The 21,501-nt window shown below is 46.3% G+C and overlaps 1 protein-coding gene across 1 annotated transcript in view; it reads right to left on the reverse strand.

The window, feature by feature from the left end:
• The window catches only part of clpb (ClpB family mitochondrial disaggregase), a 127,238-nt gene that overhangs the window by 65,202 nt on the left and 40,535 nt on the right, over positions 1-21,501 (reverse strand). Inside the window, exon 5 of the mRNA XM_078544968.1 lies at positions 20,405-20,533. Coding sequence (XP_078401094.1) covers positions 20,405-20,533 — 129 coding nt within the window. The remainder of the gene's footprint in view (positions 1-20,404; positions 20,534-21,501) is intronic.

Raw genomic sequence — 21,501 nt, forward strand, 5'->3', positions numbered from 1 at the left:
TGAATATTTTTAAGGCACAGCTAGATGGATTCTTGATTAATAAAGGGGTGGAAGGTTATTGGAGGTAGGCAGGAATGTGGGGTTGAGGTTACATTCAGAGCAGCCATGATATTATGGAATGGCGGAGCAGGCTCGAGGGGCCGAATGGCCTCCTCCTGCTCCCAATTCATATGTTCGTATGATCTTAGCGATGGCGGAGCAGGCTTGAAGGGCTCAAAGGCCTACTCCAGCTCCTATTTATGTCCTTATGTTCTTGCTCTATCCTTTGTGACTTTAAACACCTCTTTTAAGACTTTTAAGACCTTTTCTCCTCTAAGGAGAACAACCTCAGCTTCTCCAGACTCTTCCACATAATTGAAGCCCTTCAGCCCTGACACCATGCTAGTAAATCTCCTCTCCAAAGTTGTGACGTACTTCTTAAAGTACAGTGCCCAGAACTGGACTCAATGACCCAGCTCCGTCCCAACCAGTAATTTATAAATCATCTTAATATAGCATTGCTTGACTCTGCCCTTTTCTCTGATATAGTCCCGACTTCACTCTCTTAATTTAAGACCTTTGCACACATCTGGTAATTGGGTAGTTCATAGCCAGATTTGACATCAGTCTGTCAACTATTACTGTGCTTTACTCTCTTACAACAACTCATATTTAGATGGCACCTTCAATATCTCAAAATGCTTCACCGGACTGTAAACGTGCGACACTGAGCCAAAGCAGGGGAATTTAGGTTGGATGACCAAAGGCTTGGTCAAGTATGTAGGTTCTAAGAAACATCTTAAAGGAAGATAGGTAGAGAGGCAGAGAGTTTTAGGGAGGGAATTATAGGCCTTTGGGCCCTGGCAGCAAAAGGCACAACCAAGGACAGCGGAGCGATTAAAATCAGTGAGGGGTAAAAGGCCAGAATTGGAGAAGTGCAGAGGTCTTGGAAGGTTGTGAGGTTGGGGGAGATTAGAGAAACTGGGAGGGGGTGAGGCCATGGAGGGATTTGTAAACAAAGATACCGAGTTTTAAAACTGAGGTGTTGCCAGATTGGGAGCCAATGATATTCAGTGAGCACAGGGGTTGATGGGTGAACGGGACTTGGCACGTGTTAGAACACAGGCAGCAGATCTTTGGTGGCACAGTGGTGCCATGGTCACAAGGTGGCATAACACTGAGATAGGAAAGTGGTGATGAGGTATATGTCATTTCGGTATAGCTGCAGGTTTGGATGCAAGTACGTCAAACTCCCACTTGTAGTGACTGAGTGGAGGATAAAGGTTTCCCTGCAAGAAGAGTGGAGTGGGTCAGCAGTGAATTACCCCAAAAACACTGTACTTCAATACCACTTAAAACTAGCCAAGCAAAGTTTAGAGCATGGTGTACCACACTTGGCAGTACAGTGCACATTTCTGATTGGCATGCTACAAAATGGATACAGAAGCACTGGCATGTTGCAAAGCAGATTTATAGTGTTGATATCAGAAGTGATAGGTTTAACTATCAGGAAATATGGAATAGGCAAGGACTCTTTTCTCTCGAAATGGGAAGACTGAAGGGTGACCTGAAAGAGGTCTTTAAGATCATGAAGGGGTTTGATAGGACAGATGTATAGAAGAGAATGTACAGGAGGCCAAAACTAGGGGAACATAAATATGATAGTCACTGATAAATCCATTAGGGAACTCAAGAGGAACTGCTTTATCCAGAGGGTGGTTGGAATGTGGAACTCGCTGCCATAAGAATTAGTTGTGGCAAATGGCAAAGATTAAGGGGAAGCTAAATAAGTGCATATGGGAGAAATGAATAGAGGGATATGCTTATAGGGTGAGGTGAAGAGGGTTGGGAGGAGGCTCGTGTGGAGCATAAACACCAGCAGGGACCAGTTGGGCCAAATGGTCTGTTTCTGTGCTGTAAATTCCATATAATTCTAAGAGTGGATAAATAAATGCCATCTCAATAAATACAACTGATGGTGATCAGTTAAGTAGAAAACTGTTGTTCTTGGCTTTGTAGATAGGGGCATTGATTACAATTACAGCAAAGTCAGGCTAAACCTTTACAAATCACTGGTTAGGTCTCAGCTAGAATAGTGTGTATAATTCTGGGCACTACAGTTAGGAAGGGTGTCAAGGTCCTGGGGTGGAGGGGTGGGGGCGCGCACAGAGGAGGTTTACCAGGGATAATACAAAAGCAAAACACTGTGGATAATTCTGATGAGAGAACATCGACCTGAAATTTTAATTCCGTTTCTCCCTCCGCAGATGCTGCCTGACCCGCTGAGTGTTTCCAGCATTATCTGTCTTTAGTCCAGGGGGTGAGGGGCTTCAGTTAAACAGAGAGACTGGAGAAGCGGGACGGTTCCCCTCACAGCAGAGAAGGTTAAGGGGAGATTTGATAGAGATGTTCAAAACTAGGGATGGTTTAGATAGATCAAGCAGGGAGGAACTGTTTCCTCTGGCAAGTGGGCCGGTAACCACAGGGGGGCCACAGACTGAAAATAATTGATAAAAGAACTAGAGGGGAAATGAGGAGATATTTCTTCAGCATGTTGTTAAGATTTAGAATGTACTTCCTGTAACGGACATAGAATCAGATTCCATAAGGACTTTCAAAAAGCAACTGGCTAGTATGCAGGTACAGCAAGTTATTAGGGAAGATAACAGAATATTATCATTTACTGTGAGGGGGATTGATCACAGCATTATGGGCATTATGCTTCAGCTGTACAGGGCACTGGTGAGACCACATCCGGAGTACTGTGTATAGTACTGGGTCTCCTTATTTAAGGAAAGATGTAAATACGTTGGAAGCAGTTCAGAGAAGGTTTACAAGACTATACCAGGAATGGGTGGGTTGTCTTATAAGAAAAGGGTGGATAGGTTAGGCTTGTATCCACTGGAATTTAGAAGAGTAAGAGGTGACTTGATTGAAGCCTTTAAGATCCTGAGGAGACTTGATGGGGTGGACGTGGAGAGGATGTTTCCTCTTGTGGGAGAATCTAGAACTAGGGGCCATTTAAGACAGAGATGAGGAGAAATTTTTTCTCTCAGAGGGTCGTGAGTCTTTGGAACTCTCTTCCTCAAAAGGTGGTGGAAGCAGGGTATTTGAATATTTTTAAGGCAGAGGTAGATAGATTCTTGATTAACAAGGGGGTGAAAGCTTATTGGGGGTGGGCAGGTATGCGGAGTGGAAGTTACAATCAGATCATCCATGGTCTTATTGAATGGCAGATCAGGCTCGAGGGGTCAAATGGCTACTCCTGCTCCTAGTTCTTACGTTCGTATGAGGGTTGTGGGGAAAGAACTGAGTTCTAAATTGGATAACCGTTTCAAAGCCAGAATGGATACAAGAGGTCGAATGGCTCCTGCGCTGAAAGATTCTATCGTAATACTTTTGAAGTTGCGGTGGGATTTAAACTGATGATCCATTAGTTACTAGTCCAGTGCCATGACTATTAGGAGATCTAGCAGTATACTAGGCAGCCTAATAGTTGTAGACCATATAGTAGCATACGGGGGTAGGCCATGGCGTAGAGGTATTGTCACTGAGACCCAGGGTAATGCTCTGGGGGCCCAGGTTCGAATCCCACCATAGCAGATGGTAGAATGTTAATTCAATAAAAATCTAGAATTAAAGTCCAATGAAACCACTGTCGATTGTTGTAAAAACACAACTCGGTCACTAATGCCCTTACCTGAAGTTTCATGGCATCAGCCCAAACATGGATAAGGAAACCTCCTGCTGATTACCAAGTACCGCCCTCCCTCAGCTGATGAATCAGTGCTCCTCCATGTTGAAAACCACTTGGAGGAAGCACTGAGGGTGGCAAGGGCGCAGAATGTACTCTGGCTGTCCATCACCAAGAGTGGCTTGGTAGCACCACTACTGACCAAGCTGACCTGACTGTGGCAGGTGGTGACAGAACCAACAACAGGTAAAAATATACTTGACCTTATCTTCACCACTCTGCCTGCCGCAGATGCATCTGCCCATGACAGTATCAGGTAGGAGTGACCAACGCAGAGATGAAGTCCTGCCTCCATCGTGTTGTGTGGCACTACCACCGTGCTAAATGGGATAGATTTCAAACACATCTAGCAACTCAAGACTGGGCAGCCACGAGGTGCTGTGGGCCATCAGCAGCAATTGTAGTTGAACACAATCTGTAACCTCATGGCCGGGCATATCCGCCCCCCCCCCCCCACCTCTACCATTACCACCAAGTCAGGGGATCAACCCTGGTTCAATGATGAGTGCAGGAGGGTATGCCAGGAGTAGCACCAGGCAGACCTAAAAATGAGGTGTCAACCTGGTGAAGCTATAACACAGGACTACTTGCGTGCCAAACAGCATAAGCAGCAAGTGATAGACAGAGCTAAGCGATCCCACAATCAATGATCAGATCCAATCTCTGCAGTTCTGCCACATCCAGTCGTGAATGGTGGTGGACAATTAAACAACTCACTGGAGGAGGAGGCTCCACAAATATCCCCATCCTCAATGATGGAGGAGCCCAACACATCAGTGCAACAGATAAAGCTGAAGCATTTGCTACAATCTTCAGCCAGAAGTGCTGAGTGGATTATCCATCTCAGTCTCCTCCAGAGGTCCCCAGCATCACAGATGCTAGTCTTCAGCCAATTCGATTCACTCCACGTGATATCAAGAAATGGCTGAAGGCACTGGATACTGCAATGGCTGTGGGCCCTGACAATATTCTGGCAATAGTACTGAAGACTTGTGTTCCAGAACTTTCCGCGCCCCTAGCCAAGCTGTTCCAGTACAGCTACAACACTGTCATCTACCCGACAATGTGGAAAGTTGTCCAGGTATGTCCTGTACACAAAAAGCAGGACAAATCCAACCCGGCAAATTACTGCCCCATCAGCCTACTCTCCATCATCAGTAAAGTAATGGAAAGGGTCATCAACAGTGTTATCAAGCGGCACTTGCTTAGCAATAACCTGCTCAATGACGCCCAGTTTGGGTTCCGCCAAGGTCATTCAGTTCCCGACCTCATTACAGCCTTGGTTCAAACATGGATAAAAGAGCTGAACTCCCATGGTGAGGTGAGAGTGACTGCCCTTGACATCAAGGCTGCATTTGACCGGAGTGTGGCATCAAGGAGCCCCAACAAAACTGGAGTCAGGGGGAAAACTCTCCACTGGTTGGAGTCATACCTAGCACAAAGGAAGATGGTTGTGGTTGTTGAAGGTCAATCATTTCAGCTCCAGGACATCACTGCAGGAGTTCCTCAGGGTAGTGTCCTCGGCCCAACCATCTTCAGCTGCTTCACCAATGACCTTCCTTCCATCATAAGGTCAGAAGTTGGGACGTTCGTTGATGAGTGTACAACGTTCAGTACCATTCGCGACTCCTCAGATACTGAAGCAGCCCATATCCAAATGCAGCAAGACCTGGACAATATCCAGGCTTGGGCTGACAAGTGGCAAGTAAAATTCGCGCCACACAAGTGCCAGGTAATGACCATCTCCAACAAGAGAGAATCTAACCATCACCCCTTGACGTTCACTGGCATTACCATCACTGAATACCCCACCATTAACTTCCCAGAGGTTACCATTGGCCAGAAACTGAACTGGACTAGCCATATAAATACTGTGGCTACAAGATCAGGTCAGAGGCTGTGAATCCTGCGACAAGTAACTCACCTCCTGACTCCCCAAAGCCTGTCCACCATCTACAAGGCACAAGTCAGGAGTGTGATGGAATACTCCCCACTTGCCTGGATGAGTGCAGCTCCCACAACACTCAAGAAGCTTGACACCATCCAGGACAAAGCAGCCCTCTTGATTGGCACCACATCCACAAACATTCACTCCCTTCAGCACTGACGCACAGTGGCAGCAGTGTGTACCATCTACAAGATGCACTGCAGGAATTCACCAAGGCTCCTTAGACAGCACCTTCCAAACCCACAACCACTACCATCTAGAAGGACAAGGGCAGCTGATAGATGGGAACACCACCATCTGGAAGTTCCCCTCCAAGTCACTCACTATCCTGACTTGGAAATATATTGCCGATCCTTCACTGTCGCTGGGTAAAAATCCTGGAACTCCCTCCCTAACAGAACTGTGGGTGTACCTACACCACATGGACTGGAGCGGTTCAAGAAGGCAGCTCACCACCACCTTCTCAAGGGCAACTAGGGATGGGCAGCAAATGCTGGCCCAGCCAGCGAAGCTCACATCCTGTGAATGAATTAAAAAAAAAGAAAAAAAAAACTTGATTTATACACTTGGTAAATGGAATAGTGAGTGACAAAACAACACAGAGCGGAATTTTGTACCAAGTTAGTTGATCATTGTTGGCTCAATCCTGGATAAGGGAAAGGGTAAAGAGAAGGAAAATCAGCCAGGGCTCCTTAGCCCATTTGCTATGTGGTAATGAGCCACTACACCAAGGAAAAATGTGGACAACAGCTCGACTCAACTCTCTACGGACAGATAGTCCGCAGTTACTCATTGTTGAAGTACCAGCTTGCATTTATAGAGCAACCTTGGAACGTCCCAAAGTGCTTTACAGCCAACGCAATACTTTTTGAAGTGTTGTCATTGTTGTAACGTAGGATACTTGGCAGCCAATTTGTGCACAGCAAGATTCCACAAACAGCAATGGGATAATGATCAGATAATTTGCTTTCTCGTGATGCTGATTGAGGGATAGGATGTAGGGGGAACAAATCTGCAGGGAAATGACAGAGGGGTGAAAACATTGTAGAGTAATTATAATGGGGGACTTTTATTACCTGAATGTAGACTGGGAAAGTGGTAGTGTAAAGGGCAGAGAAGGGCAAGAGTTCCTAGATTGTGTTCAGGGGAATTTTCGACAGGAGTTATGTGTCCAGTCCAACAAGAGAGGAGACACTGCTCGACCTGGTTCCTGGAAATGAGGCGGGCCAAGTAGATCCAGAGTCAGTGGGAGAACATTTAGGAAACAGTGATCTTTGTATCATAAGGTTTAGGATGACCGTAGAAAAGGACAATGGGCAACCCAGAGTAAGAATAATTCACTGGGGGAGAGCGAACTTCAATGGAGCAAAACGGAGCTGGGCCGGATAGACTGGAACCAAAGGTTAGCGGGAAAAACTGTAGCTGAACATTAGGCTACCTTCAAAGAAGAAATGGTTTGGGCACAGTCAAGATATATTTCCTCAAAAGGGAAAGGCAGGGCAAACAAATCCAGAGCTCCCTGGATGAAAATGGAGATAGAAATTGAGATAAAGAAGAAAAAGTGTGATGACAGGTGCCAGGTAGAAAATACAATTGAGAACCAAGCTGAATACAGAAGGTTCAGAGGAGATGTGAAGGAGCAAAAAAGAGAAACGAAGAAGGACTATGAAAAAAGATCGGCAGCCAACATAAAGTGGAATCCCAAAATCTTCTATAGGCACATAAATAGTAAGAAGGTGGTAAAAGGAGGAGTAGGGCTGATTAGGGACCAAAAAGGGGATTTACACATGGAGGCAGGGGGCATGGCTGAGATGTTAAATAAATACTTTGCATCTGTCTTTACCAAGGAAGCAGATGCTACCCAGGCCATGGTGACAGAGGAGGAAACTATCACTAGAAGGATTCAAAATTGATAAGGAGAAGGTTTTAGATAAACTGTCAGTACTTAAAGTTGACAAGACACCGGGACTGGATGAGAAGCATCTAAGGACATTGAAGGAAGTGAGTGGAAATTGCAGGGGCCATAATCTTTCCGTCTTCCCTAGACTTTGGAGAGATGCTAGAGGACTGGAGAATTGCAAACATTACACCCTTGTTCAAAAAAAGGCTATAAGGATAAGCCCAGCAATAACAGACCAGTCAGTTTAATTTCGGTGGTGGGGAGGCTTCTAGAAACAATTATTCGGATAAAATTAATAGTCACATGGAAAAATGTAGGTGGATTTGGAAAAGCCAGCATGGATTTCTTAAGGGAAAATCGTGTTTAACTAACTTGCTGGACTTTTTTGAAGAGGTAACAGAGGATTGATGAGGGTAATGCTGATGATGTGGTGTACATGGACTTCCAAAAGGCATTCAATATAGTGCTGCACAACAGACTTGTAAGAAAAGTTACAGCTCATGGAATAAGAAGGACAGTAGCAACATGGATACAAAATCAGATGAGTAATAGGAAAGAGCAAGTAATGGTTAATGGATATTTTTCGGGCTGGAGGAATGTTTGTAGTGGAGTTCCCCAGTGATCAGTATTGGGACCCTCGCTTTTCCTAATATATATTAATGATCTAGATCTTGGTGTGCAGGGGACAATTTCAAAGTTTGCAGATGATACAAAACTTGGAAGCATTGTAAACTGTGAGGAGGACAGTGTAGAACTTCAAAAGGGCATGGACAAGTTGGTGAAGTGGGCAGGTAGGTGACAGATGAAGTTCAATGCAGAGAAGTATAAGGTGGGAAAAACATGGAGAGACAATATAAAATAAGACATACAACTCTAAAGAGTGTTGTTAGAATCATATCTCCCAAGACTGAAGTTTTCTTTTACAAAATGGAAGGATTTGTCATGATCTGGAAATGTGGATGCTAACCTGGGATTTTTTAAAAAGGTCATAAGTTCACCTTGGAACTATCAACAAGCAGGCCGCTTCCAAGAAATCACCTGACCTAAATGGTACTTGAGAAGGAGTTGTTTGTGTTGAACTGCAAAGACCTTTAATTAATGAAAAGTTGGGAGGCAAAAAGGCAACTACATGGGAGAGAGAGGAAAAACTTGAGTTGTGAACCTGCTTGTTTGGAAGGGAGTCTTGTTGGAGAACAAGCCAAGGAAAGAAAGCTACCTTGACTGGCTCCCTCTCTCTACCTTGTCTAAAATAGTGTGTGGTTATCAACCTGCAGCCAGAGAACCCTCATCTGAGTGAAACCAGTCTGCATTTGGACCTGCAAAGCTGAGACCAGTGGTGGGAACTTCCAGGCATCTATCGGGACCAGTAGCATGTCTGCACACGAGAGAACCCTAGGTCGACAGTGTCAAGAGCCTGCTTTTATTTTATAACGCTTTTATTTTATAACGCTTTTATTTTATAACGCCCATCCTTGCAGAGAGACTCTTATCTGTTTGTCCTTTGTTTGTCTGTGTGTGTGTGTTGGGGGAATTCTTTAGGAAGAGATGGGTAGTTATACTTCCCGATTACAATTGTGTGTTAACCAGTACTTGCAATTTGTTAAAAGAAGTTTTGTTTTATAATAAATTAATCATTCTGAGTTTTGAAAGAAGCCTGGTCAGAGACTCGTCTTCTGGGTGGTAGAGGTACAGGTAAACAGTTGGCAATTTCGGTGAGAAAACCAAACATTTAATTAATGGTACGGCCTGTGGAGTAGTGGGGCTTGATAATTCACGCACTCCTCCCATCCTGGTTGTAACAGTGTGCAGGAGCAGAGGGATCTAGGGGTATATTTGCATAAGTCATTGAAGTAGGGAGGTCATGTTGGAGTTGTATAGAACCTTGGTGAGGCCACAGCTGGAGTACTGTGTGCAGTTCTGGTCGCCACATTATAGGAAGGATGTGATTGCACTGGAGGGGGTGCAGAGGAGATTCACCAGGATGTTGCCTGGGATGAAATATTTAAGTTATGAAGAGAGGTTGGATAGACTTGGGTTGTTGTCGTTGGAGCAGAGAAGACTGAGGGGCGACCTGATCGAGGTGTACAAGATTATGAGGGGCATGGACAGGGTGGATAGGGAGCAGCTGTTCCCCTTAGTTGAAGGGTCAGTCACAAGGGGACTCAAGTTCAAAGTGAGGGGCAGGAGGTTTAGGGGGTGATGTGAGGAAAAAGGTTTTTACCCAGAGGGTGGTGACGATCTGGAATGCGCTGCCTGGGAGGGTGGTGAAGGCGGGTTGCCTCACATCCTTTAAAAAGTACCTGGATGAGCACTTGGCACATCATAACATTCAAGGCTATGGGCCAAGTGCTGGTCAATGGGATTAGGTAGGTAGGTCAGGTGTTTCTCACGTGTCGGTGCAGACTCGATGGGCTGAAGGGCCTCTTCTGCACTGTGTGATTCTGTGAAGGCGACAGGACAGGTGGAGAGAGCAGCTAATTAAGTATACAGTATCCTGGGCTTTATTAATAGGGGCATGGAGTACAAGAGCAAGGAGATTTTGCTGAACTTGTTTCGGACACTAGTTAGACCTCAGCTGGAGTATTGTGTACAGTTCTGGGCGCCACACTTTAGGAAGGATGTGAACGCATTGGAGAGAGTGCAGAAGAGGTTTACAAAAATGGTTCCACGGATGAGAAACTTCAACTATGAGGATAGATTGCAGAGGTTGGGACTGTTCTCCTTAGAGAGGAGAAGGATAAGAGGAGATTTGATAGACCGTTCAAAATCATGAGAGGGCTGAGCAGAGCAGATAGGGAGAAACTGTTCCCGCTCTTAAAGGGATCGAGAAAGAGAAGGCACAGGCTTAAAGTGATTTGCAAAAGAAGCAAGTGCGATGTGAGAAAATACTTTTCCGCATAGCGAGTGGTCCGGGTTTGGAATGCACTGCCTGGAAGTGTGGTGGAGGCAGGTTCAACTGAGGCATTCAACAGGACATTGGATGATTATTTAAATAGAAACAATGTGCAGGGTTACAGGGAAAAAGGCAGGAGATTGGCGCTGAGTCATAATGCTCATTCGGCGAGCCGGAGCAGACACGATGGGCCGAATGGCCTCCTTTTGCACCGTAATAATTTTGTGATTCTGGGTCAGTATTGGCCAGGACAATGGGGCTGAACCCCATGGCTGCTCTTTGAAACAGTGGGCAGAATGTTACACAGTGGATGGCTGGGCGCTGACTGGGCCCAGCATTTATTGCCCATCCCTAGTTGCCCCTTGAGAAGGTGGCGGTGAGCTGCCTTCTTGAACCGCTGCGGTCCCTGTGGTGTAGGTACACCCACAGTGCTGTTAGGGAGGGAGTTCCAGGATTTTGACCCAGCGACGCTGAATCTGTATTTTACGGAGCAATTGGGTAGGAAGTGGGGGCAGCATATTATTGGTGTCAACTGGCTTCTTAAAAAGCCTAATTCACCCCTGATTATTTATTTAAATAAGGTGGGCAGGCTGTCCAGTGTCTTTGGAGTGCAGAGCGCTTCAGTTTAATGTCATATCTCAAAAATGGCGCCTCCCGCAGTGCGGGGCTCCCTCAGTGCCACACTGGGTGTGTCAGCCTGAGGTTTTGAGCTCAGGTCACTGGAGCGGGACTTGAGCCACAACCTTCTGACTCTGAGGTAACTGCTACCCGCTGAGCCCCAGCGGACACCAAACGTGAAGATCGGTTACCGAGGGGGTGTCGGGGGACCGAGGGCGGGAATAGAGGAGACAACCTTCGGAGTTGCACCCTGGCGGGGTGCAGCTTATACCTCAAGGACCAAAAAAAGGGCGGCCGGAAAAGGAGAGAAGAAGTGACAGATTTTATTCCATGTGCAACAACTGCTTTCTCCACGCTGGGAGGCTCGATCACTGACGCAAAACAGACTCTACTCTCTGCACCTGTCCCCTAGCAGTATCCTGTTACCCCTGCTACACATCTCCACAAACTGCTGTACCCTCGGGGCAAACCATTAAACTACAGCTTCTACCCGCCCCCCCACCCTCTCCACCCGCCCCCTGTTTTTCCTCCTCTCCCCTCCATTCCTAAAGCCTGTTGTTAAACAAGTGCAGAGTTAATAAATGTTCTTCAGACGAGACATCCTGCTGCGATCTGCTCTGTCTCACTTGACCTGGTCGAGACCTCTTGTCTCTTCCACGTGCCCTGGGTTTTGGATCCTGCTCATACCTCCAGGCAAGGGAAGCTGTGACATTTGTCTGCACTGCTTTCTGGAAGCTAACAGATGCTTTGTGTCTGTTTGCTGGGATCCCCCTTTCTTTCCTCCCTTCCGCCTCCTCTTGTAGCCCCCACCACCCCCCACCAACCAATCCCTCCCCTCCTTCGGAAAGCTGACTCCCAACAGCTATGGAGAAGTGTAATCGTTTAAAAACGGGGGCGGGGGGGGAGCTAGAACAATAGGGAAACAGAGAACTCTCCAGCTTTGACCTGTCGCAGGAGAATGGGACAGAAACAGCTGGACATAACTCCACAGACGCGTGTGGTGTGTCAGTGAGACTGTGCCTTTTGTGTGGCACTGGGTGTCATTCACTAGAGGTGAAAGGGCAACTTTCAAAACTGTTTATAGTCTCTCAGAGTAAATCACTGTTTACCAGACTGAAGTAACCAGTCTGATTTTGAAACTTAACCTGGCCTGATATTGGTGCTGTGGAAACTATTATCTGTCTGTCTTTCTATTTCTCGCTCACTCTCTCAGCAGATATGTATCTGCCTCTCTGAGATTATGTGCATACATATATCTGTGTGCGTGTGCGTTTCCGTGTGCGTGTGTGCATGTGTTTCCGTGTGCGTGTGTGCATGCGTTTCCGTGTGCGTGTGTGCATGCGTTTCCGTGTGCGTGTGTGCATGCGTTTCCGTGTGCGTGTGTGCATGTGTTTCTGTGTGCGTGTGTGTCCTCCTCTCAGGACACAATGAAGCTGCATATTTGTGTGTGTGTAAAACTCTCAATATTCAGCAAAACGTGTGGGCTGGGAACCATTTGTGCTCTTTCTACAGAATGAAGTGCAGGACTGTTAATAACACCAATAATTTGCTTCTATAGAGTGCCCTTAATGTAGAAAAACACCGCAAGGCGCTGTAAAAAGCATAAACATGCATTTCTATAGCACCTCACATGTCCTTCGCATGTCCCAAAGTGCTTCAAAGCCAATGAAGTACTTTTGGAAATTCAGTCACTTTTGTAAAACAGGAAACATAACAGCCAATTTGAGCACAGCAAGCTCCCATACACAGCAACACGATAATGTCCAGTTCATCTGTTTTTAGTGACATTGTTTGAGGGTTAGATACTACGCTGAAGTGTCAGCCAAAAGTGCAGTCAGACACAATTCAGCACAGAGGCACATATGCAGCTATTAAAATAGCTGGCTAAAATCTTGATCAAAGAGGTAAGTTTTAAGGGAGGGTTTTAAAGAAGGAGAAAGGTGGAGAGGCCGAGAGTTTTAGGGAGGGCATTCCAGAGTTTTGGGCCCAAGCAGCTGAAGGCACGGCCACCAATGGTGGAGCGATTAAAACCGGAGGATGCTCAAGAGGCCAGAACTGGATGAATGCAGAGTTCTCCAATGGCTATAGGCCTGGAGGAAGATTACAGAGTTAGGGAGCCCGGTTGGGTGGGGGAGAGTTCAAGACCATGAGGGGATTTGAAAACAAGGATAACAATTTTTAAATTATGGCGTTGCTGGGACTGGGAGTCAACGTACATCAGCAAGCATCGTGACAGGGGTGAACGTGACTTGATGCAAGTTAGGATACGGATCGGCCAAGAAAGCATTGGAATAGTCAAGTCCCAGAAGACTTCCCATGTCCTGAGAGTACAGATGAATGTTCCAGCAACAGGTGAGCTAAAGACAATTTTCAGGAGCTGGTCAGTAAATGTTTTGTTCGGTATGGATAAGAAGCTAAGGTGGAGAAATGAAGTACAGATCAGCCACGTTCTAACTGAATGTCAGGGAAGGCTGAAGGGGCTGGATGGCCTCCTCCCATTCCTATGGGCGGAGAAGGAACTACTCTCAGATTGCTGTCTGACCTGGAAGGGTTAAACGATTAAAAAAAAAAGATGCTGTGCCACTTATTGTGCTGTCCTTTTATTATGACACCTATTGATTTTTGAATTACTCATCCCGCCCCCTCCCCCGCTCCCCAGTAAAGTTGCAATTCCAATAGAGCTGCTGAAAAATAAAAACGAGCCAAAGTCAGTGAACTTTGCACCTTAGAAAGTCAGGCCCATCATTTACTGGGCTTACTTCACACCAGTGACGGATAGATTTCCCCACAGATGATCGGATCGATCTCAGTTCGGAGCATCTCCGCATCCAGCTCACACAGGGGTGAGGGAATATAAAAAAAAAAACCAGCACGCATCGGGGTGGGCGAGCGTGGAGGTTATTAATCAAATATTATAAGGCGAGGCCTCTAAACGCGCCTGCACCAGCTCTGCGGTGTCACCCAGCTGTTGACCTGCAGATAAAGACGGGCTGGAGGGTGGCGACTAATTGCTCAAAGGGTTCGGGGCCTGGAGGTCGTGGCCCTCGCTGGGAGCCTGACAAGGGGGAAATGCTTTGACACTGCAGAAGGCAACAAGACGTTACAAGGGCAGGCCCAGCTGCCTGTTCTCCATAAAGAAAGCCAAGGCGGTGGGGTGGGGGGGGAGGAGGAGGAGGAGGTTGGCCAGGCAGATCTTTATGAACCATCCTGGTTCAAAGGCCAGAGGTCCGAGGAAGTGAAAGGGGAAAAATGATGCTTTTCATTATTAAAGTGTAATATTTTATTGCTTGTTGAAATGCTCTGATCGATCGGGTTGTGAGTCAACGGGCCTATCAATTATTGAAGTACTTAGTCAAATAGTCAGGTACATTAAAGGGTCGAGCTGGAGTGGGGGGGGCGGAGAGACACACAGTAATATTGGGCATAAAACTGTAAATAGAGTCGCTGTCCACTCCTGAACCAAAAAAGAAAAGGCTTCTTAATATCTCTTTCCTTTCCCCCCGCTCCCCCCAACCCTCCTTCAACCAGGTTAACAAAGGAAACATTAAAAAGTCAAACAAAGCAGTGAGGCTCATTTCCGGAGGAACAGAATTAAAAAGCAGGGAAGTTACGTTAAACTTGTATCGAAACATAGTTAGACCACACTTGGAGTTACTGAGAACAGTTCTTGTCTGCGTATCGTTAAAAAAAAACAGGGCGTTGAGGCACCAGAGGAGGTGCAAGAAAAAGATATATAACAACGATACCAGAACCGAGAGGCTGAAGTATCAGGAATGACTGAATATTTTGGAGGGGTGAGGGGTGCACTTCTTTTCTCTAGAAAAGGGAAGGCTGAGTGGTGACTTTATGGAGGTGTTTAGGACTGTGGAAGGGTTGAACAGAGTAGACGTAGAGAAGATGTTTCCACTTGTGGGGGAAGACCAGAACTAAGGGTCATCCATGTAAATTAGTCACTAATAAATCCATTGGGGAATTCAGGAGAAACTTCTTTACCCAGAGTGGTGCGAACATAGAACTCACTACCAGAGGGAGTGGTTTAGGTGAATAGTACAGAAGCATTTAGCGGGAAGCTAGATAATGAGGGAGAATCACTGGTTAGGCTGAAGCTGGAGTGTTGTATACAAATTCTGTGCACCAGACTTTAGGAAGAACGTCAGACTCCTGGGGAGGGAGGGTGTGTACTGTATGCAATTCATCCAAAAAAGGGAAGTAAGAGTGAAACTTGCACAGATTCTGGCCACAATCTTCCAACCCTCATTGGGCACTGGAATGGCAAATGTCATACCCCCCCCACCGCACTTCCAAAACAAGAGTGGGGATAAAGCTGGTAATCACAGGCCAATCATTCCAATATTAGCCGTTTGGGAAACTTTTACAGACATTAATCTTTTGCAGAAATTAATACACTTGGAAAAATATGGGTTAATAAATGAAAGCCAGCATGAATTTGTTAAAGGCAAAACATGTTTGATTAGCTTGACTGAGTTCTTCGATGAAGTAACGGAGAGGGTGGTTGCAATTAATGTTGTGTATATTGTCTTACAGGAGTATTGTGTGTTAGACTTGTTAGCAAAATTGAAGCTCGTGGGGTCAAAGGGGCATTGGCTGCATGGATATGAAATTGGCTGAGGGACAGAAAACAGAGTGCCGGTTGTCTTTCAGACTGGAGGGAAATACATAGAGACATTCCCCCCAGTCAGTATTGAGCCCACTGCTCTTTTTGATCTATGTTAATGACCCAGACTTGGGTCTACAAGGCATCACTTCAAAGTTTGCAGAAGATACAAAGCTTGGAAATGGAGTAAACAATGAATACGACAGTAGCAGGTGAACTGAGCAGACACATGGAGAATGAAATTTAACACAGAGCAAGTGTGAGGTGGTTCATTTTGGCAGCAAGAATGAGGAGATGCCACAAAAGCTGAACAGTAGAGTTTTAAACTGGGTGCAGAACAGATGGATCTGGGTATGTGTATAAACAAACCTTGGAAGGTGGCAGGACAAGTTGAGAAGGCTGCTAAAAAGGCAGAGGGGATCCTGGGCTTTATCTTTGGAGGCACAGAGTACAAAAACAAGGAAGTTATAAAACACTGGTTAGGCCTCAGCTGGAGTATTGTTTCCAATTCTCGACAGCTCACTTTAAGGGCAGTGCAGATTTATGCCTGGGTACCACAGATGAAATATTTTAGAATATTGAGATACGAGAATTTAAAAAAAAATATTGTTCGAGGGATGCAGGTGTCGCTGGCTGGGCCAGCATTTATTGCCCGTCCCTAATTGCCCTTGAGAAGGTGGTGGTGAGCCACTTACTTGAACCGCTGCAGTCCATGTGGTGTAGGTACACCCACAGTGCCGTTAGGGAGGGAGTTCCAGGATTTTGACCCAGCGACAGTAAAGGAACGGTGATATATTTCCAAGTCATGATGGTGAGTCACTTGGAGGGGAACTTCCAGGTGGTGCTGTTCTCATCTATCTGCTGCCCTTGTCCTTCAAGATGGTAGTGGTTGTGGGTTTGGAAGATACTGTCGAAGGAACCTTGATGAGTCCCTGCAGTGCATCTTGTAGATGGTACACACACTGCTGCTACTGTGCGTTAGTGGTGGGGGGAATGAATGTTTGTAGATGGGGTGCCAATCAAGTGGGCTGCATTGTCCTGGATGGTGTCGAGCTTCTTGAATGTTGTTGGAGCTGCACTCATCCAGGCAAGAGTATTCCATCACACTCATGACTTGTGTCTTGTAGATGGTGGACAGGCTTTGGGGAGTCAGGAGGTGAGTTACTGACTGCAGAATTCACATAACTCAAAATCATGAAATGTTCTGATAGAGCAAACAAAAAAAAACTGTTTCCGGTGGCAGGAGGGTCCATCAGCAGAGGGACACAGGTATGAAGATAATTGGAAAAATTCCAGAGGCAACATGAGGAAAATAAATTTTAGCTGTGAATTGTTGTGATTTGGAATGCGCTGCCTGAAAGCGGGATGGAAACAGATTAGATAACATTCAAAAGGGAATTGGAGAGGAGATATTTGCTCGCCTAGGGGAAAGAATGGGATAATTGGACAGTTCTTTCAAAGAGCCAATACAAGCATGACGGGTCAAATGGCTTCCTCTGTGCTGTATCGTTCTATTATTCCATTACGATGAGACTGCCAGTGACTGATATTACATCCCATTACAGTTAGACTGCCTGTGACTGACATTACATCCCATTACAACGGGATTACTAGTGAATGACATTACATCCCATTACGGTGGGACTGTGAGTGATGACATTACATCCGATTACAGTGAGGCTGTCAGTGACTGACATTATATCCCATTACAGTAACGGTGAGACTGCCAGTGACTGACATTACATCCCATTACAGTGGGGCTGTCAGTGATAGACATTACATCCCCTTGCTGCGAGACTGCCAGTGACTGACATTACATCCCATTACAGTGGGATTGCCAGTGACTGATGTTACATCCCATTACAGTGAGACTGTTAGGGACTGGCATTACTTCTTAATGATTTCCACCAATAACCTGCTGGAAAGGACATGTATGGATTGTAGGTTCCCATAGGCTCAGGATCAACTCTGCAGTTGAACAGCCCAACAACATTCACTTTCCAGTACAAGACTTGAGAAAGAAATTGCATTTATACAGCTCCTTTCATGACCTTGGACATCCCAAATTGCTTCACAGTGAAAAATGTACTCTGAATTGTGGTCACTGTTATAATGTAGGAACTGCAGCAGCTAATTTCACTACATCTTAAGGTCAGAAGTGGGGATGTTCGCTGATGATTGCACCATTCGCGACTCCTCAGATACTGAAGCAGTCCATGTCCAAATGCAGCAAGACCTGGACAATATCCAGGCTTGGGCTGACAAGTGGCAAGTAACATTTGCGCCACACAAGTGCCAGGCAATGACCATCTCCAACAAGAGAGAATCTAACCATCACCCTTTGACATTCAATGGTATTACCATTGCTGAATCCCCCATTATCAACATCCTGGGGGGGGTTACCATTATCCAGAAAATGAACTGGACTAGCCGTATAAATACTGTGGCTACAAGAGCAGGTCAGAGGCTGGGAATCCTGCAACGAGTAGCTCACCTCCTGACTCCCCAAAGCCTGTTCACCATCTACAAGGCACCAGTCAGGAGTGTGATGGAATACTCCCCACTTGCCTGGATGAGTGGAACTACAACAATACTCAAGAAACTTGACAACATCCAGAACAAAGCAGTCCGCTTGATTGGCACCCCATCCACAAATATTCACTCCTTCCACCACCGACACACAGTAGCAGCAGTGTGTACCATCTACAAGATGCACTGCAGGAATTCATCAAGGCTCCTCAGACAGCACGTTCCAAACCCACGACCACTACCATCTAGAAGGACAAGGGCAGCAGATAGATGGGAACACCACCACCTGGAAGTTCCCCTCCAAGGCACTCACCATGCTGACTTGGAAATATATCGTCGTTCCTTCAAATCCTGGAACTCCCTCCCTAACAGCATTTTGGGTGTGCCTACACCACATGGACTGCAGAGGTTCAAGAAGGCAGCTCACCACCACCTTCTCAAGGGCAACTATGGACCGGCAATAAATGCCAGCTTAGCCAGCGACACCCACATCCCGTGAATGAATAAAAAAAGCAAGATCCCACAAGCAACAAAGTGATAATCTATTTTAGTGATGTTGTTTGAATGATAAATATTGATCCCAGAGAACTGGGGTGACCTGCTTGTTTTTCCAATAGAGCTGTGAGATCTTAGAGGGGCAGATAGAGAGAACCTACTCACATTGATGGAAGGATCGAGAAGGAGAGGGCTCAGATTAAGGTGATTGGCAAAAGAAGCAATGGCGACGTGAGAAACAACTTTGTGTTTTACAGTGATTTTTAAAAATTCTTTTATGGGATGTGGGCTTCACTGGCTGGGCCAGCATTTATTGCCCATCCCTAATTGCCCTTGAGAAGGTGGTGGTGAGCTGCCTTCTTGAACCGCTGCAGTCCATGTGGTGTAGGTACACCCACAGTGCTGTTAGGGAGGGAGTTCCAGGATCTTGACTCAGCGACAGTGAAGGAACGGTGATATATTTCCAAGTCAGGATGGTGAGTGACTTGGAGGGGAACTTCCAGGTGGTGGTGTCCTCATCTATCTGCTGCCCTTGTCCTGCTAGATAGTAGTGGTCATGGGTTTGGAAGGTGCTGTCTAAGGAGCCTTGGTGAATTCCTGCAGTGCATCTTGTAGATGGTACACACTGCTGCTACTGTGTGTCGGTGGTGGAGGGAGTGCATGTTTAAGGTGATGGATGGGGTGCCAATCAACCGTGCATGATCTGGAATGCACTGCCTGAGAACGTGGTGGAGAGAGGTTCGATCGTGGCTTTCAAAAGAGAACTGGATCATGATCTGAAGATGAAAAATTTGCATGGCTCCAGGAAAGGGCGGGGGGAGTGGAACTAGCTGATTTAATCTTACACAGAGCTGGTACGGACACACGGGCCAAATGGCCTCCTTCTGTGCTTTAACCTATCCATGATTCTAGTTGCTGGAGTGGGACTTGAAGCCACAACGTTCTAACTCAGTGGCCAAAGTGCTGTCCACTCAGACCCCCATACATATATATTATATATACTACAGACTGTAACGTGATGTTATTCCAACTTTAAGGCAACTTTGACCATTTGGAGATAAGTGTCAACGTTGTTTGGTTCGACTGAGAAAAGTAGGGTTTTTCACAGTGAGATTGGAAGTTGTCACTGTCAACCTAACAGAGCAAACGGAAGACAGGACTCAAAATAACTCAAGCGTCACTTACTGCGACTGCTGTTAGCACATGAACTGAAGGCAGAAGATACATTTTTTTGGATCCTGGTGAGCTGAATGCATTAGAAATTTAGCTACAAGTCTGGGGCCATCTTTAAAATTAGAGCCAAGACTTTGAGGGGAGAGGTCAGGAAGCACTTCTTCACTCAAAGAGGGTAAAAAGCAGCTGTGGCTGGGGCTCAATTGCACATGTCAAAACTGACACAGGTGGATCTTTGTTAGCTAAGGTTTACAGAACCAAGGTGGGCAGATGGAGTTAAGATACAGATTAGCCATGATCTTATTGGATAGCTGGACAGGCTCGAGGTGCTGAATGGCGGAATGGGCTGAATGGCCTCCTCCTGTTCCTATGTTCATTCAGTGACTGTCTCCAAGAAGTGCAACAGCTGGAATAGTTCTATCAAGGAGACAGCACAAGCACAGTGAGTTCAATGGCCTCCTTTCAAATTTGCATGTAGCGGATGTGAGAAAATTTCTTACCAGCCTCAAGCAGCAATTGGGTTGTCTGGTAGTCGTCAGCCAATACGGCGTAGTGCAGAGCAGTGCACCCACGGAAACTAGCACGCGTGTTCAACCGGTTGCTAAACTCATCTTCTCTCGTCACCAGCACTGTGGTAAGAAAATGTGACAAAAGTCATTATAAATATTCCTCTATGCGCCTTCTAACATTAGGCATGGAGAAAGCTTGAGCAGAATATCCAGGCTGGCACTGTCAGTGCAGTACTGAGGGAGCACCGCAATGTTGGAGAGTCAGTACTGAGGGAGTGCTGCACTGTCGGAGGGTCAAAACTGAGGGAGTGCTGCACTGTCGGAGGGTCAGTACTGAGGGAGTGTTGCACTGTCAGAGAGTCAGTACTGAGGGAGCGCTGCCCTGTCAGAGGGTCAGTACTGAGTGAGTGCTGCACTGTCAGAGAGTCAGTACTGAGGGAGTGTTGCACTGTCAGAGAGTCAGTACTGAGGGAGTGCAGCACTGTCGGAGGGTCAGTACTGCAGCATTTTCAGAGTCAGTATTGAAGGAGCGCAGCACTATCGGAAGGTCAGTACTGAGGGAGCACCACACTGTTGCTGGGTCAGTACTGAGGGAGTGCTGCACTATAGGAGGGTCAGTACTGAGGGGGTGCTGCATTGTTGGAGGGTCAGTACTGAGAGAGTGCTGCACTGTTGGAGGATCAGTACTGAGGGAGTGCTGCAATGTCCGAGGGTCAGTACTGAGGGAGTGCTGCAATGTCCGAGGGTCAGTACCTAGGGAGTGCCTCCTATCCCAGGGTCAGTACTGAGAGAGCGCTGCACTATCAGAGGTGCCATATATTAGGTGAAGCATTAAACCAAGGTCCTCTGTGCCATCTCAGGTTGACATAATCGATTCCACGGCCACTATGTGAAGAAAGCAGCCATGATCTTATTGAATGGTGGGGCAGGCTTGAAGGGCCGACTGGCCTACTTCTGCTCCTATTTCTTATGTTTGTATGTGTTGGAAATACAACCTAAAAGCACTACAAAAAAAAATGACATGAAGTTTGGGAGCTTGCTGCGCACATAATGGCCGCTTACATTACATTCCTACATTACAAAACTGA

The sequence above is a fragment of the Cetorhinus maximus genome, chromosome 7 (assembly GCF_964194155.1).
Source record: "Cetorhinus maximus chromosome 7, sCetMax3.hap1.1, whole genome shotgun sequence".
In the NCBI taxonomy this organism is placed as follows: domain Eukaryota; kingdom Metazoa; phylum Chordata; class Chondrichthyes; order Lamniformes; family Cetorhinidae; genus Cetorhinus; species Cetorhinus maximus.